Below are 17,677 nucleotides of genomic sequence, written 5' to 3' on the forward strand. Positions count from 1 at the left end.
AATGTGATTTTTCGTTCGCTTTTCGTTAAAATTCCGTAATATATAACAACCTAATTAACTCCTCTCTTCATCAACTGACACGTCTCTCAATCTAGACCATCCACACTCTTCATTCCCTAACAGATTGAACAATTGCCCCCTCCAACCTCAAATGACTTTGATTTTTTGCTTGACATGGATGAACAAGTTTAGAAACTTGATCTTTATTGATTTGTTTTGTGAATACGCATCCACAAAATACACATAGGTAGATAATACGATCGATTCCTATTAATGATAAATTAATAAATTTCGTTAGCCTAACACAAGGGATGCTAATCTCCTCAGATAAAAATAAAATAAAAAATAAAAAATCACCGAGGAAAAGGCAGCTTCTTACTAACATTTCTTGGCAAAACGGGGCGATCAGCAACCATCTTCAGTGTTCTCTTCAGCGCCACCACCCCTTCATTTCCACCACCTTACCTTTGCAACCACACCGCATTTTTACTCCTTCCACCCACTGTCACCATCTCAGCCCTCACAACCCTTCCCTTTACACAACTCAGTGCCCTTGTCATGTCTGATTTGAGCCCCGGCCTATCCTCACAGCTGAATGTGGCCTTGACAAGCCCTTCCTTCTCCCCCTCACATTGTTCGATACTTAACTTGTCAATCCCACCAGGTAAAACGCACTCGTCCCTCCTGTCCCCGCCACGACAAGCTGCTTCGACTTCTGCTACCGCCTTTTAAGCTCCCTTACTTGCCGGACTGCCTCTGCAAGCACTGATGCCTTGTCCCCATCTGTATGTCAAGATTATGTTTAGAAAAATTTGCGAGACATTTTCCATGTTACACCATACAGATTCAAAACATAAATACATTTTATCAAACAATTACTTTGATTAACTTTGATTAAGTTTGGGAGGATGGCACGAAGAGTGGTATATTGACTGTTGATTCGCATCCTTCGCCTTTTCTCCGACTCACTGTGTTTCTTGGCGTCAATTAATTTGGTTTCTGCCTTTGAATTTGGTTTGAAGAAGATTTTGTTGTAGATATTAGTATTCGTTGGGAAACTAATTTGTTTCGGATAATAACTTGGAGTGGATTGCATTGGACAAGCTAGAAAAACAAAGTCCTGTCCAAAAAGCAAAATCCAATCAAAAATATTGAAGGGAAATTGGACAAGATAATTGGAAACGGCAGAAAAACAAAAGGACTCGTAAATAGACGTGCATACGCACACCTACCTGTTGCAGTATAACCATGAAAAATAGCAGAGAAACAATTGATGGAACAACAGATTGATCTTTTTATACAGGAAACGTTCGGGAACGAAATCTTTCAAATAAATGCTACGATAAAATATATTTGCACTTAAATGTGAGTACGTGAAGCATTTAATCTTTTAATTATGTGACACATTCAACCTAATAAACGGCATTTAATCTTATAATTACCAAACAATTTGTGATCATATAATAATAAATATATGTCCACCCCAGTCTTATTTTCCCACATATTTTTTAATAAAAATTTAATAGCAAATTTAATCTTACGTAAAAAGACTTCAAAAGCCCTTTTAAAAATTAAGGTTCTTTATATATAGACCCTTACAACTTGTGATTTTTAGATAAAAACCACATATCTTTAAACATACAATATAAACCCAAAATTCAAATATGTTGCCACATTGAAATGAAGTGACCCATTACTTTAGATAATTTACAACATGTGCCACAACCCTTCTAACGTTTTCTCACAATAAAGTAGAAAATTCTATTAAGAGTATGAATTCCATATCCAGAAAAAAAATGATATTGCATGTGCTTATAAGTAATTAGGCTACTCTCATATTGTCAATTGGTTTTATGGTGCAACCTCAACATTCTTCATGGTATTAGAGCAGGTTGTATTATATGTGAAGCAATGTCCACACGTGCTCCATGCAATGGCAAAGCTACATAGGAGCAAGGAGGGGCGACCGCCCCTCCCCTCGCCGGAAATGAAACCCAGGGGTGAGTATCTGCCCCTCCTCTCGTCGAAAATAAACCCCATGTTTTTTGCTGCTACTGTGTAGGGGTTGCATGCGGCCGTTCAATTTTCTGAAAACCCCAAGCCAAACGGCGTCCTGTTGGATGTAGAAAAATGAAACCCCCCTTAAGTATAATGGTGTTGTTTGTATTCATTGAAAAATGTAAATAAATAAGACTGTAATATGGGGACCACTCGTCCAAATTAACCTTATTGGAGCCCCCACAAACCAGCTCGAGAAGACAAGCGAACCTTCAAGCCACTGACCAGATTCCCCTTTCGCGCCTTCGCCCTTCCCCTCCAAGTTCCAACCTTCAAGCCAAACCACTGCCCAGCTTCAAAGGCTTTCATAGCTTACCTAAATTCCTCTCCAAAAATTGAGAACAACAATATATAAGCTTATAGCTTACCTGAATTCCTCCAAGTTGGCTCCTTCATCTTGTTTCTTGATTGAACCTCCAAATGACACGATTGAAATCAAGAACACTTGAAACATGAGATTAAAGTCTAGTTTGTGTAAAATCCTGAATTCAAAAAAAAATTTCCAAACCTGATTGCATGTCCAAATCCTTTACCTAAACTTGTTTGGCTCGGCTCACTAAATCGTAGGTGAAAACCTGTCCAATCAACGAGCAAAAAGAAAGTTACGAATTTTCAATATTTTTTTTAGGGAAAACAGAGGGAAACTGAGCTTTCCAGAGGAAGTCGAGATTGATGAGAATATGAAGAACCAGATAGCATTCTGGTTTAAAATTATACCCACATGGCTGACTAAACTTGTATCTTTTGGGACTTTGTAATGTGGTGAAACTAGATTTCACCTCATAAGCACTAATGAAGACGCATAGCAATTTTTCACCATTAAAAAAAATTAGTGATATTTTTGGTGACTTTCGAGAGTTGTGAAAACTATAAGTTAGTGTATAAGCTTTTGACATTGGTTTTGGTGTTACTAGTTGCAACCGCTTCAGTGGAAAGAGCATTTTCTACTATAACTATTGTGAAAACACTATTGCGTAACAAAATAAGATATCAATGGTTGAAGGATAGAATGGTTGTTTACATTTGAGAGATATATTTTTGTTTTTATTTGATAATAAGCCTATTATGCGACATTTTCACAACATGAAACGTTGCCAATAACAATTGTAATTTGTTTGTATTGATAAATTATGATCGACATTGATATTGTCTACAATATATCTAAGGGATTTAGTTAGTTGTCAACATTGTTGTGACCTCTTACCCTTTTATATTTTGCCCCCCCCCCCTCCCAAAATAATTCCTGGTTTCACCACTGGCTCCATGTCACGTAACTTTCTTCAAATACTTATTCGAGGTGGAAGACCAAGAATTCTGTCCTTCGAATGTTCAAAATTTTGTTGGAAGAACAAGAACTAAGTTTGTAGTTAATACGATATGCTAGGTGGTCCGAAAACAACACGGTTAATACCACATGTTGCACGAGTCCCATGTCGTTTGACACGAGACACGCCTAATTCTTTTTAGCATGGCAATAACATTAATGAGTTATATGGCTAGGTTAGGAAGTGAGGAATCAGTGCAAGTGATGCTCCCTCCTATGAATCTGGTCATAAAATCACTCTAACATGTTTAAACTTGCATATGAACCACGATGAAGAAATAGAGAGTTGGTAATAAATTAGTGAGCCAATCACTGACATGCCTGTATACACACCACGACACGAATCACCAGATTACAAATCACAATACCAATTGTTTTGACACCTCAGAATGATAGTATTTGTTTCATACATACATCCGAAACAACGCAAACGATGGAGGTCCTAACAGATTTCCACATTTCATGACCTCACGTCTTTTAGGACTCCCCCCTTTTCAAGTTCGCCGACTAAATCCCTCAGAGACGGAACTTTCATGGCTAAAGTCCTGTACAGCCTAGAATACCGAGCTCGTGTTCCATCGGCAGTCCTTGCCAAGGCAAGCAAGCTTAGAGCCTCAGGGAGTTGGGAGAATACATGTTTCATCTCCTCCAAGCTCATACTTTCCAGAACAGATGGTCTTGGGACGACCCTGACAACCTCACCACCTTTAGGTTCTTGAATCTTGGCATCTGCTTTAATGACCAGTTCTGAACTTGAGTTTGCTCCACACTTGATGATAAATGGGGTCGTGGAGCCTGTATTGAACTGCAGGACATTCCACTGCGCCACATCGGTTTCAGTATTAACTCCCACAAAATCTGTAGATGGTTTGCGAGCATGAGATTGCTCTTGAAGATCATCTTCTTCAGGAATAGACTGCAAGCAACATTAATAAGATTCAAGGGTGAAGCAAATGAAGGATCAGTCGAAAGCATTAACACATCAACTTTACAAGAAGCATCTGTTACAAAAGAGAAAATAAAGACAAATTATGTGGCGAAATATCCTCTTACCAGACTGTCTCACAACATAAAATGCTTATATTACTACATCGTGAATACGGACAACTGATCAGGTTAATTTGTACCGGAACGCGTGGACCATATTCAGAGTCTAGCAAGAGAACATTACCCAGTATATGTATATGTATATTTCTAAGTGTTCAGAATTTCATATACCTGGATGAGATGACGAGCATCAGCAATTTGTCTTTGTGCACATGGATGATCAATGTCCAGAAGAGAAGGCATCCGTTCAGCAAGTTCGTCCAGAGATGCAAGCATTAGTTTCTTCTTGTTCTTGCTTAAGGTGCTTACAGACGATTGTCTTATTAAATCCTGTATAAATAAATAAAGTAACGTTATCTTATCTTGCTTCTAATTTACAAAAACCCAATCATTAAGTATCACACTAGAAGTACAAAGAGTACCTTGACTTGTTTCAATATGCCATCGAGGGAAATGAGAGATGCTAATCGTGCATCTTCACCAGCAGTGGAAGGATTTTGAATAGGTGGACCACCATCTTCCAATGTCAACAAGGCTACATCACTTCTTATTTGTTGCAAAATCTGATGCAATCAAGAAATCAGCATAATATCCGATAATGGGCACAAGAAGAGAATATCATTTCAGCCAACCAAGTTACCAACACAGAAAATGGAAGCATAAAAAGAAGAATTCCAACTCGGATGCCAGTTGCCATTCAGTAATTTCCAAACATATGAAACTCTAATAAACCCGAAGGGCCAAAACTTTTGATTGCCCTTTTTCTTTTTAACGTAGATATTTTAGTAGAATTACATCCTTTTTGTTAGAAGGATTTCTTCCTTTCTGTTGGACATGCAAATTTTCATGTATGAAGTGCACAATATAGGTAAGAAATACTTTCTAAGATATGCACATATATCAGTTAAGAATGATTACCTTTCTCCTTTTGTGATCAACAGACTCGAGAGCTGATCGCAGTTTTGCCACCTGTGCAGTATCTTCTGCCCCTTCTGATGCCAATGTACCAGCAATATCCTGGAACATGAAAGAAATTGAGAAATCAACAAATAATTCATTGATAGAGCATCACAAAACAAGCTGCATCTTAGATATATATAGTAGAAGTATTTATATTGCATTTCATGTATAAAGGAAAATAAACATCGTTACTCCAAATTCAACAAGTAAACAACAAAAATGCTAATGGGCATAAATACAACAAAAAAGCTACCAAAAGATGAACAGAAAGACGCCAGTATATGGACCAATGTTTTGAAAAACTAGTATTGAGACTAGCATAGGTGGGTTTTTGCGTGGGGCTATCAAGAAAACGCCTTTGCCTAGTGGGAGTAAGCTATAGACTAGCCTAGGCACCTGAGGCGATAGCCTAGGGGTTTGAATTATCATAATTTTTCTTTAAACAGCCCAAACCCAAAACGACGTCGTTTTGGGCAGGGTGTTATAAAATTTACGCTAATGTTATATTCCTAAGTTTCTATGAATACAAAGGTACAGATTTCCCAGTTGCATATTATCAAATTAATTAAGCCCTCAGGCATTTTGAGGGGAGAAAAATCAATAGCAAACCAACTATGTGGTGCTTACAATGTTTTAAAAGGCTTGCCTCAGGGCGCGCCTAGGCGCCCTCTGAGGCTGGGCTTGAGGGTTGCCGCCCCTGTTTTGAGGGAGTGGGCGTAAGGCTTTGCCGAAGCCACCTAGGCGGCGGAAGGCGAGCCTCAGGGCTTTTTATTTTTTTTTTAACTCTCAAACCCAAATTTTGGGTAGGGTTTTAACTGACTCATACCTCTTCCTTGCACTATCGTCTCTCTGCTTTTTTTTCTGATTTTTATTTTTTATATAATGAATGTGTGTGCTGTCTGCGTGCATTGTATATGTGTGCTCATTGTGCTTTTCATCCCCAATTTTATATATATATGTCTATATGTGTGTGTATGTATTTATAATATATTTGTGCTCAGAGTGATATAATTGGTTAATAATCTTCTTGTTTTAATATAATATGTGTACGCTTAGTGTATATATTAAAAAAGTAGGTCCTATGAGGCTTCGCCTCATGCCTCATGCCTAGGCCGGGCTATCCCTCGGACGCTTCGCCCACGCCTCACGCTTTTAATACATTGGGTGCTTATTATCGAAGTAATTGGGCCTCTGGGCATTTTAAAGGGATCAAAAGCAACATTAAGCCAACTATAATGTGGCGATCTCCGATACCTACTCTACAGTAGTACTAGCCTGCAATAAATCCATGCATACCTTCAAGTGCTGCAATTGAGAACTGTAGACCCGCTTTGAATACTCGGATAGAAGTTGGCCAAGAGCATCTGTATTAGGAGGCACTGCAGCACCAAGTCCAGCCATCCAACCATCCATGATTGCAGTTGAAAGGAGCTCCAACTGACCAGTTGTCCCTCCTGATGCATCCTCTCCAGTAACAGAGAGAAAGTCAAAATTTTCTGCAAGCCAGGATCTAAGTTGGCGCTGAAGCTCACCTGCTGGTGTATGCACAAACAGAGCCGCAAGAGCTTTGTTTGCAACTGCAAAACTTTTTGCTTCCTCATTTATTTCCTTAAGCTTTCCAGCAGTTACCTGCTGCCTTGGAGTATCCTGTACATTTGAATGCTTAGTGCTACATTATACAAACCATTTGCAACAAACGAGAACACTAGCAGAAAAAGGTTAAAATTATTAAAGTAGTGTATATATGGGTAGTGAAGAAGCACCAAAAAAGGGAAGAATGAGAAAGAGGTTCACAAAGAAAAGTGAAACCTCCACTCTTGTGCATTAAAATAGATTAATTGGCAGAAGCATAGCTAGATTTTTTTTTTCCTCATCCTCGTCTGCCTAGTGCATGCGTGTTGAGATTCGCTTTTCTATCTATCCTTTATCCCTTGTTTATATACAGAGAGAGAGAGAGAGAGAGAGAGAAAGAGAGGACACTTACCTGATCAAGTCCTCGTATCTTTGATACAACTGATGAAAACTTCGACTTCTTTTCTGGCTTAAGGTTCACTTTGAAGCCTTGGATATGCTCATCAACATAGCGCACAGGAGATCTTCCAGGGCTGTTACCCCGGCTGGAACTTCTACTACGTCCAGTATTAACCTTCTCTAGAAAACTTTCAACCGGAGAAACCTATAAACGAAAAGAAGAAGAAATAATAAGCATTGGCAGCATCCCACCTCGAAATTGAGAAAATAACAAAGAAAAAGAAAAAGGAGCATACAAATAAAAAGTTAGTATCTATTATTTAACTCCATTACCTTGATGGACTGCAGCTCTGGTGATCTAGCAAGCAATGATCTAATATACAAAATTCTAACACGGGATACAAGCATGGTGTCCATTACCCTCTGTGGTTCCATTTTACGAATAAAAGAGAAAACAGCATCTCTTATTTCAGCAAGTATTTCATGCTCCCTAGAAGCCCCTGCTTTAATTACTGCAGCCAGAACCTGTAATTTGTAAAGAGACAGTTAATGTAACAACATCTCAAAGCTGCACACATTAAGTATCATTGACCATTAATATACGCCGGCCAAAAGAAAGATTATACGTAGTTCAAACTTGAAAGAATAAACAAGCTAGGTCAAGCAAAGCAATAGGTTGTTTAAATGTGGTGATCAGAGGCATCATACTGTAATGTTATTTTTTTAGGTTTAAGAAGATAAGACACTGAAATAAAAGATGGTGGAGGTGAAGGAGAGATGAGAGATCAGATAATAAATAGAACGTTTTACTAGAATCTAACTAAACACCAAGTTTAGAAAGTCTTAAGTTTTAAGCTTTAGTTTAATATTCTCCATGTTCTGGTCATTTCTATCATTTGTCATCTTCTTCCCTCCATTATTTACTCTCTCTCTCCCTCTTTGTCCGGTTTTTTTTTTAATTTTATCAGACAAGAAGCACTTCCCAAAAACATCTTCTCTAAAAACTTTCAGTCATTTAAAAGCACTTCCCAAACGAACCCCAAGCATACCAGCATCAAAAGCTTATTTGCTCCATCCGAAATGGCAGCAAGGCTGTCATGCTGTTCAGGATCAAAGTCATTCAAGGCAGACGTAAGATATTCTCCTGCCGGGGTTGTTTTGACTTTCTCCACACCTGTTTTCACCAAAGCAACAGTACCCTCAGTCTTATCTGCAGCAGCTGCCAGTGATGAAGGAACAACATCCATCGAGTGTCCTCTACTATCATTCCTGTTTTAAATTATTGCGAAGAGAAAGTTTGATTAAGAAAGCTTTTTCTTTAAGGAAATAAGGGATGTTGAGTTATTTTATTCCAAAAGTCCTACCTCACAAGGTCCCGAGACTGAAAATTTAGCGGCCCCTTGGATGATGGACTTGACAACTGAAAATACACACCAACACATTAGAAATTTGTTGATACCCTAAACAAACGCAGTAGTAAAATTGCTTAAATATCACAAATGAGTAAAGGAACCAGCTTATTATCTGACAATGGATTGTGATAGGACACCACACTTCTACAAACTCGTAAGCTTTTCATAGAATTTTGAACCCCTAAACTTTTTCACTCAATCCAATGGCATCATAATAAAGAACAATCAATACCATATGAATAAATGAAACTGTTACAATACAGTCGGGACTCAGAATGCTAACTTAAAAAAAAATCATCACAACATCTTAAAGTGTTTTTATAACAATAAACACCCAGAATTACATCCAACCACCTGCACTCCACAGGTTTCCATGAATTACTGAATCAAGAAAAACAACGAAGGCAGAAAAAAAAATAAGCGCATAAGATGCCACAAGGAAATGAGAAAAACCAGAAGAATGTAGCATATACATTAAATAGCATGTGTAACAATCAGATGAAGAAATAAACCTTTATATTGTGAAAGCGCACAACCACATCAAAAGGGGGATTAACAGAAATTACCTTTGGTGAGCCAGCCAAAGATGTTTTCTCTGTCAATCTATCAAATAACTTTTCATTTTCTTCATGCAACCTCTGTTGAGAGAGAGGGAGAGACGGAGGGAGGGGGAGACAGAGACAGAGAGAGCATTAGCCATCCTTTCAGAACACAAATAAGCATATAAAAATGTGCACATATCAATTGAAAATGGGAAAATAGATTAAAAAATAATAATATTTTCATGCTGGCATGCACAAACAATGACTTGGTATGAGATAACTCGTTGTGGAAGAACCTCTTCATAACACAATTTTTTGATCCCAAGGAATGTGCCTCTGGTTTTTTAAAATGACTCATTAAGTAAATATTATTTGAAAAAAAAAATACAATTGTAATTTCAAAGGAAACCAAAATAGAATCAAGACTTTGTTACTTCACCAGTCTAGTTTACACTAGTTTTTATGGTCTAATGGTCTTCATCTTTACATGCCACTAGCAGTTTCTTAGCAAGGTCAGTTTGTGTCTATAAATATCAATTTTTTCCTTTGATGGAGTGTCATTATGAGTTAAATTGAAAAGGTTAAAATCTAATCTCTTGCAGGGTTCAAGTCTATGTTGGTTTGTGAATTTGTTGCATGAGAAATGAAAATTGGTTTAGATTACAGATAGGATCGATAACAGATGTTCAAACACATGTACAACTAGAGATCTACACAAATATAAGAGGTCGTTTAACAAGGATCCATTGGCATTAAGTTGCAACCATTATTCTAGATACAGAAAACATAGAATTATGGAAGTATAGCACACCTCTATTAATGCGTCACGTTTTTTAAGCTCTTCTTCCAATTTCTTAGTTACTGGAGGAGAATCCATGCCGTCCCCCATTGCCTTGGAATTTGATAGAATTCCAGACCCTGGATCAGAGACTAATGGTGACCGATCTTCAGTGGAATGGAGGGACTCGATGCTTTTAATTTTGGCCTGTATCGAACAGTTAATGTTGCACAACACCATGTGGTGCAACATTGCACCGAAAAGTTTCTTGGTTAGGAAGCATAAATGAGAAACTTTCATATTATTACATGCGTCCACCAGAGTTCAACCATTTAATAATGCGACGTAATTGAAACCTTAAAACATGATCAATCAACTTGACAAGGAAAACGTGTGATAATCACTTTAATAAAGAACCACAATACCGAACAATTGAAACATAAATATTCACTTCAAAACTATGATATCAAGAGCAGAGTTAACTATGGAACATATCGAACAATATGCTGACCCAAATACACTTCAAACAATTTAATCACATTCTAATGAAAAATCATATGCCTACAAAATAATGGAGGATTTAAATTTTCTAACCCAAATTTTGGAGAAAAAAATCTAGAAAGTAGAATGCCATGAAACGACCAATTGCTCATATGAAGACTGCTATAAAGAAAGTGTCAAGATCTTTCCTTTTCTTCTTCGCTTGTCACATAAAAAACGTGTTTTGGAAATCTTCAGCCCACACGTATCATCTTAAACTAAATTTCAAGCCTGCACTATGTGCAGATAAATTTCTCAAACGAAAGTTGGCAACTATGACACAACTCATACTCTTGCATGCTAAACAAAGAATATTACAACGTCTTTTTAGCATGGACTCCTTGTTACATCTTACTGTAACCATGCTGACATGACATAGATGGGTATGATTATCTCTGTGGGAAATTCTTCTAAAAAATCATCTGAAAACATGTAACTCTTTTCTTGAGCACACGGTGGCATCAGACAAATATGCAGCATAGATTAAACTGAAAATATGAATGTATACAGTAGTTCCTGAAATATTTTAATGGAATCATTGTACTCTAAAACATATAAATGAGAAGATGATGCAGACACATGACCAACCTGCAAGGCCTGAATTGTAGAATCTCGTTGTTCAAGCTGCACTCTCTGGTCTTGCTCCAACTGTAACAGCTGAGCTACTTGATTTCTAAGCTGTGCATTTTGCTCCTTTTCTATCTTCTGCTTATCTGCAAGCATCATATTCTCTGCCTGCATCAAATGAGAATATTAAACCAGTTTAGAACCATGCTTACTAGACAAAACCACAGTATCATGGTTGAGAAGGAAAATTTATGAAAAAAAAATAGAAAATCACTAAATTAGACTACTAGTAACTCTGGAGAAGTTAATTAATTGGAGTGCAAATCCAAGCCGTATTTTCTAACATTTCAGCAAAGGCAGACACATTAAAAGTGGCTTCCAGAACATGTTCAAAGTACACAGGAAGTTTTACTGGCTTCCAGAAACATGCAAGTAAACTAGAAAGCTGTATCAAATTCAGGAAGTTATAAAACCTTTAAATCTGACTGTAACATATCCGATACTTTCCATGCCTTCTGCACTTCATTGAAGAGCAGGACACACTGATCATTTGAATCCTTGAGTGCGTGTTTAAGTCCCAAAACCTCTTGTTTCAGATCTTGACTTTCTTTTTCCTTTTCATACAACTCCTTACGTGCATCATTTGCCTACAAGAACCATCACAAATTAAAATTCAGCAGAAATAAATTCATAATTTTGCTGATCACAGTTCCCTTATCAGCACAAGCTCGTAAGTAGATTGTCTTTCGAAGTGATTCTCACTTGTGTCAGCAAGGTTTTATTAAGGGCTCTTTGCTTCAATTAAAAGCAAGCTTTTTCTGTTATTGTTTTTACTATTAGTATATCCAGTTTTAGTTAACAATGTCATGCCTATTCTATTTACTTGCTTTGATGTGCAATGGTGACAAAAAAGAAGAAAAAAACTCAAACTGAGAGAGAGAGAGAGAGAACTTACAATATCTCTCCATTTCTTTATCGTATCTCGATTCCCAAGGCTTAGAACAGCATTTCTAGCTCTAGAAGAGAAATTGAGAGATGATAATGTCTCCGACAAATTCGAAGCATTTGGAACGACGTTAACAATCATCAGAGTTTTTGAACTTCCACCTATAGAATTTTTTTTTTTTTTTTTTTTTGTTTCAATAAGAATTCAAAACCAGTTTTCTAACAAGATTGATAAAAGGATTTAATATAAACCAACTGTACATGTTAGCAAGATAATTCCAGTCAAGCATACAGGGGAAAATAGGGTAATGGACACCACGGTCAATCACAAGTACCCATGAGACAGTTACAAACATATACATCTAGAAAAAGCATTATACAAATTGTTGTTCATTATCTTCCCTTCATCTTGGAATTGCACAGCCAAGATCAGTACCAACATAGACAATAAGGAGAATGGAATACCTAGTGAGTCTGCAAGTACTTTGGTAAGCATTGAATTTTCATAAGGTATAGCATCCTTTTTTGAAGTCAAAGAAGACAAAACATCTCCCAACCTACATGCACAACGTCAAATCAGTAATGTTTGAGTACAGGACGGCATGAGTAAATATAGAAGACACAAGATAACAGGTTGGCTTCAGCAGCCATGCAAAAACTTTTCAGTATGGGTTCAAAGGAAGCCGATATGTCGTTGTGATTGACATAAAATGTGACCACCTATGTAGTTTCCAAATTTGTATATGTAAAACATAGTTGACCACATGCTAAGAAATTATACAAAATGAAAATTATATACTGCTCATGAGTTCAAAACCAACATGAACCATTCTTTGAATTTATAGGCAACCTTGCTGGAAACCAAAACTCACTAAATTCACAAAAATCAGATAAGTCATCGTAACATACGCTGAAAGTGACTTCATGACATGCAACAAGTCTGTCACGCGCTCACTGCTATCATCTTCGGCAATTAATCCTTCACTTCCAGCCAAGTCAACTAGAGAAAGCTTGCTGTAGGTGTTTTCTCCAGTGATCAAATTGTTATAATATATATGTATCGTGACGATCCTGACAATAGTGAAGCAAGAATCTATTTTAGATAAATTAAAGCGTTGAGCAGTTGTAACACATAGGCAAGCATGCATGCATGCAAAAACAAATGACTACACATACTGAACTTCTTTATCTAGTTTTCAAACTTGTTTCGGTATGGTATAGTTATATTTGTTATCCACTATTCCCCTTTCTTCAAATGTTATAACCCCTAAAAACTGGACAGTTCAGTGGTCTTTTTTCAAGTTTTGAGTAAGTATATGTTCAAGTTCCATCGCGTAGACTACATTGAGTAAGTAAAAGGAAACTATCTAGTCAGGGTTAGGCCACTTGATTGTAGCTTCAACCAAGTCTGGTCAAATGTCTGACAATATTCCACCATGTCAACAATTAACTTATAAAACTTTTCTCAAAAGATGAATTTTTATTACTTAATAGAAACTGTACAGCAAAGTGGGCAAGTAATTCACCATTAGTAGAAGTGAAAACAACACTAAATCAACAAACTACATGTATATGACACTAACACTACAGCTTTTCAATTGTGAACAATATCAGATGGGGATGTGTTCGGAAAAACAGAAGATATATGAGCCTGAAGAGCTACCCAAAACTTGACCTTCTCCCTTCAAAGATCCACTGATTCCTTTCTCACCAAATACCCAAATAATAGCCATCACCAGACAACCCCATTTCAGTTTAGCTTTTTTTTTCCACACCGAAAACCTTAAACTTAATTTGTATAAACTATGTAGCCATTAAAAGAAAAGAATTTAAGTAGATTAAATTGAGTAAACAAGTTATATAACCACTAAAAGTATTTTAGCAGATGAAAGTGAACAAAGTTTAATTTGCTATTAAATGAAGATTGTCTGCTAAAAGTGAACAAACAAGTTCAAGTTGCTATTTAATGAAGATTGTCTTTTTTATCATAGGAAACAAAACTTTTAACAAGTTGAAATAGATCCTTTCTTTTTTCTTTCGGAAAAGGTGTACGAGTTATAATGATCATTTTTGGTACCAAATTAGATGATAATGATCACTTCACTAATTGAGTGATCGCTGAACAGTGATGAGATTAAAACTGTTAAGAAAAACATCAGGAATTGTCAATATTAAAAAGAAAAAGAAAACAAAATCTCACAGTTTAAGCATGGTGTTCTCATTCAGTAATATGAAGGGTCTTCTTTTAAGAGAAAGATAGAGGTTACCATTTTAACTAAGTTACCAAAAGTATGACTTTACATTAAATACTAGCCATATAAAAAAGCGTATGAAAGTTTGAGGCTACAAAATTGGAACATACAAATGAGAAACATTGAACTTTGATGGATTATTTCCTCGGCTCTGAAATGCAGCTTTTAATACTTTAGAGAAGTCCAGTGGGTTATCAACTTTTTCCTGCACAAGTTCTACAAAGGATTCTGGTGATCCCATTCGAATCTTTGGTAGAGCATCTCCTGATTCTGGGAGTAAATCCCTCATCTAAAAGAAAACAGAAAGGATCCACATCAAACCATCATGAGGTTTCCATTCTCAAAAGCCATTCAAATAAATATAAACTAGAAAACATAAATACTAACAATAACAATAATTACCTGTTCGTTGTAGAGCTCGGAAACTGTAACAGAGAATTTAAATCTTGAAGTAGAAGTGGAATCAGAGTTGGATAAATCAAATAGTTCCTCGAATGACCGAGCATATAAACCACGATCATGGCTAGATCCTTCCTGAAAGAAGGTTAAAGAAGTCCAAATATCATTAAGCTGGTGGACAGATGAAATAATGATCATGAATTTCAAATGAAAAAACAAAAAAACAAGTACAGGTAAATCTCTTAGTGTACTAAAGACAAACCAAAAAGGCATGAAACACCCAGATTGAAAGACACATCCCACATTGCGCCTATTTAAATTCATGCATTAGTACATTGAATTTCATTTTTATTATGAGGTAACCATTTGAAAGAATTCTCCAGCTTACAGAAAGAAATGCAAAGAACAAGGAAAAGTCCTAAAAGGTTAAATTCTAACAGTGAAAAATCACTTCCAATATCTTTTCAAAAGTCTCTAATACATCAATTTAGAATTTTTGTTCTTTCAATATACAAGTTTGTAACAGTGTTCAGCATGTGAGTATAAACCTATATGCATCAGAAATGCATATCGCTAAAGACACAAACAAACAAACAAACACAGCGAGAGAAAAAAAGGAAGAGATACCAACCATAGTGTGTGTCTTTCCCGAGTTGGTTTGTCCATATGCAAATATGGAAACATTATATCCATCCAATGCTGATTGTACCAGTGGTTGAACATCATGGAAAAGTTCAGCTGACCGACAAAAAATGTCAAAAGATAGTTTAGCAGCAGGCATGCTTTAAAGTAGGAGTATTTTTTTCCACAAGATCAAAGTAGGAGTATATGATTAAAATTTCACATAGTAGAACCACAAAAGAGGTGGAACCCATGAAAGAAGAATAGTTATTCTCACCCTGTCCAACATGAGGTCCATAAACTCTGTCAAGTTCAAAATCCTTCTTGGGGTTGGACAGGGCACCATCACCAGTATTGACACGGATATTGTAATCATCAGGATACTCAACAATTGAGGAACCTTCATCCTCAAATAACGGTCTTGTACGACAAAATACCTTTATGTTTCCTGGAATAAAAAAAGTCTAGTTAGAAAATACGGCCACAGTACCTCAACAATCTTGGAAATAAAAATATAACTGCTCATGCGTGCGTACGTTTTTATGTGTGATGAATGTGTACAGGAGAGAGAGAGGGAGGGAGGGAGGGAGTGAGGGTGAGAGACAGAGAGAGATTGAGAGAATTCCAACAGAGAAAACTCACAGAAGATGAGTACCTTTGGCTGTCAATAAGTCATTGAACAACCTTCTCTTCTCATTGATGAGCGGAGAAATTCTGGCCTCAGTTTCAAGAGCAAACTGATCTGACATTTTTTTTAAGACAAACTTTCAAATCCATCAAGATGATCCAAGAACATGAATAAACCTTACAAAGAAGTAGTAAACAAGTGAGGAATATCAAATTCAAGACTACTCTTGAAGGGAAATTACATTCATATAGTTTTCATTTTGTAACATGTAATATCAAACCCTCTCCCATAAAACCCACTTGGGCCACTTCAAAAAATCCACCTTGAAAGCAGACCGCACAATCAAACAACATAACCAAATCCCTTACCTAGTTTTCGGGTTTTGTTCGCAAGAACGCCAAGATAACGTGTAGCTCGTTCGAGTTTCGCATTCGAGTATTCATGCAACTCACTTGCTTCTTGTCTCAACTCCAAGTAATCTTCTTTAGCAAGCTGTTCCAAAGAAGAAGATAAAAAAGGGCACCAAACCTCCTAAATCCAATATAATCTTCACATAAAAACAGAAGCAAAACTTCAGAAGCACCAATGAAGTTATCTACATGAATATGTTTCACATTATACCCAAAGCTTCAATTTTCAAAACCAATTGGCGCTAAACACACACACACACACCACACTACACTCTTAGAGCAGACTAATCACTAAGATTACCACTATTTCATCTCAAAACTCCATAACTCAAACTCTGAGCAAATTACAAAACCCAAAATCTCAAAACCCATTACCTTAACTTTATCCTTGAGCTTCTGGAGCTTGGAAGCCACAACCTGGTTGTTGGAGTTGGAGTTGGAGTTGGCGAGCTCAGACTGAGCCAAAGCCGACGCAGCCGAGATCGAGTATCGCCTAACTAGCGGCGCATCGGACTTGTAATCGTCGTGATGGTCGAAGCCGGACGCCGCCGCATCCGCAGCCGAAGACGACGAAGAAGACAACTTCCTTGGCTCGAAGCCACTGACCTCCCAGTTCCACCTGTTTTTGTTGTTCCTCTCCTCCGCCATTGCCGTCGTAGTCGTCCCCCGAGAAAAACCTAGCCCCCAAACTGGAAACCCAATTTTCAAACCCCAAAAGAAGCCGAAATTGCTTCTCTGGCTATGGCTTTGGGCTCTGTGGACCTAGAAAATAGAGATCATCTAATTTCTGCCATTTTCTTTTGTATTTCCCTTTTTCCCCTCTTTCTTTCCGTCCATATGTGTATTCCCAAATATGGAACGAGGATAATTGCGAAGATATCTTCAAATTGTATTCGAATATCGTTTATCTAGGTTAATTTTCGTCACGTGCTATTCATGTTTTTTTAAATAAAATATATTTAAAATAATTTTTTATTATACGATGTAAGATGAATATACACGATTTGAAGATTCTCAAAATCTTTACAAAAACAAATCCGAAGGGATCTTCATTCCCCAATATGTATGGGTCAGGATCGGTAACTCGCATATTTTAACACTCGTATTGTAAGATGCACAACAACATGAATAACTAATTTTTAAGTCTTTTCTCAAATACTATGTTATTGTTGATCAAAATATTAGTGCAAAGACAGGTAAGTAAGATATTTTAGATTTAATTT

General features: G+C 36.9%; 1 protein-coding gene and 1 pseudogene across 1 annotated transcript; both read right to left on the reverse strand.

Moving 5' to 3' along the window:
* Positions 1–353: 353 nt before the first annotated feature.
* Positions 354–2,367, reverse strand: LOC114822937 (transcription factor bHLH131-like; annotated as a pseudogene).
* A 1,286-nt stretch (positions 2,368–3,653) lies between these two features.
* LOC103448197 (kinesin-like protein KIN-14B) lies at positions 3,654–17,360 on the reverse strand. Its single transcript, XM_008387452.4, has 23 exons — positions 16,830–17,360; positions 16,413–16,536; positions 16,072–16,158; positions 15,694–15,864; positions 15,427–15,533; positions 14,799–14,930; positions 14,507–14,685; positions 13,054–13,215; positions 12,610–12,701; positions 12,155–12,306; positions 11,673–11,846; positions 11,221–11,367; positions 10,126–10,299; positions 9,339–9,410; positions 8,725–8,780; positions 8,410–8,629; positions 7,694–7,885; positions 7,374–7,565; positions 6,686–7,036; positions 5,348–5,446; positions 4,852–4,992; positions 4,601–4,759; positions 3,654–4,298 (listed from the first exon to the last, which is right to left on the reverse strand). Exons 1-23 carry the CDS (start codon positions 17,100–17,102, stop codon positions 3,843–3,845), a joined length of 3,912 nt encoding a protein of 1,303 aa, XP_008385674.2. The 5' UTR covers positions 17,103–17,360; the 3' UTR covers positions 3,654–3,842.
* Between the last annotated feature and the right edge of the window lie 317 nt (positions 17,361–17,677).

Source organism: Malus domestica, chromosome 01 (genome assembly GCF_042453785.1).
Source record: "Malus domestica chromosome 01, GDT2T_hap1".
NCBI lineage: Eukaryota > Viridiplantae > Streptophyta > Magnoliopsida > Rosales > Rosaceae > Malus > Malus domestica.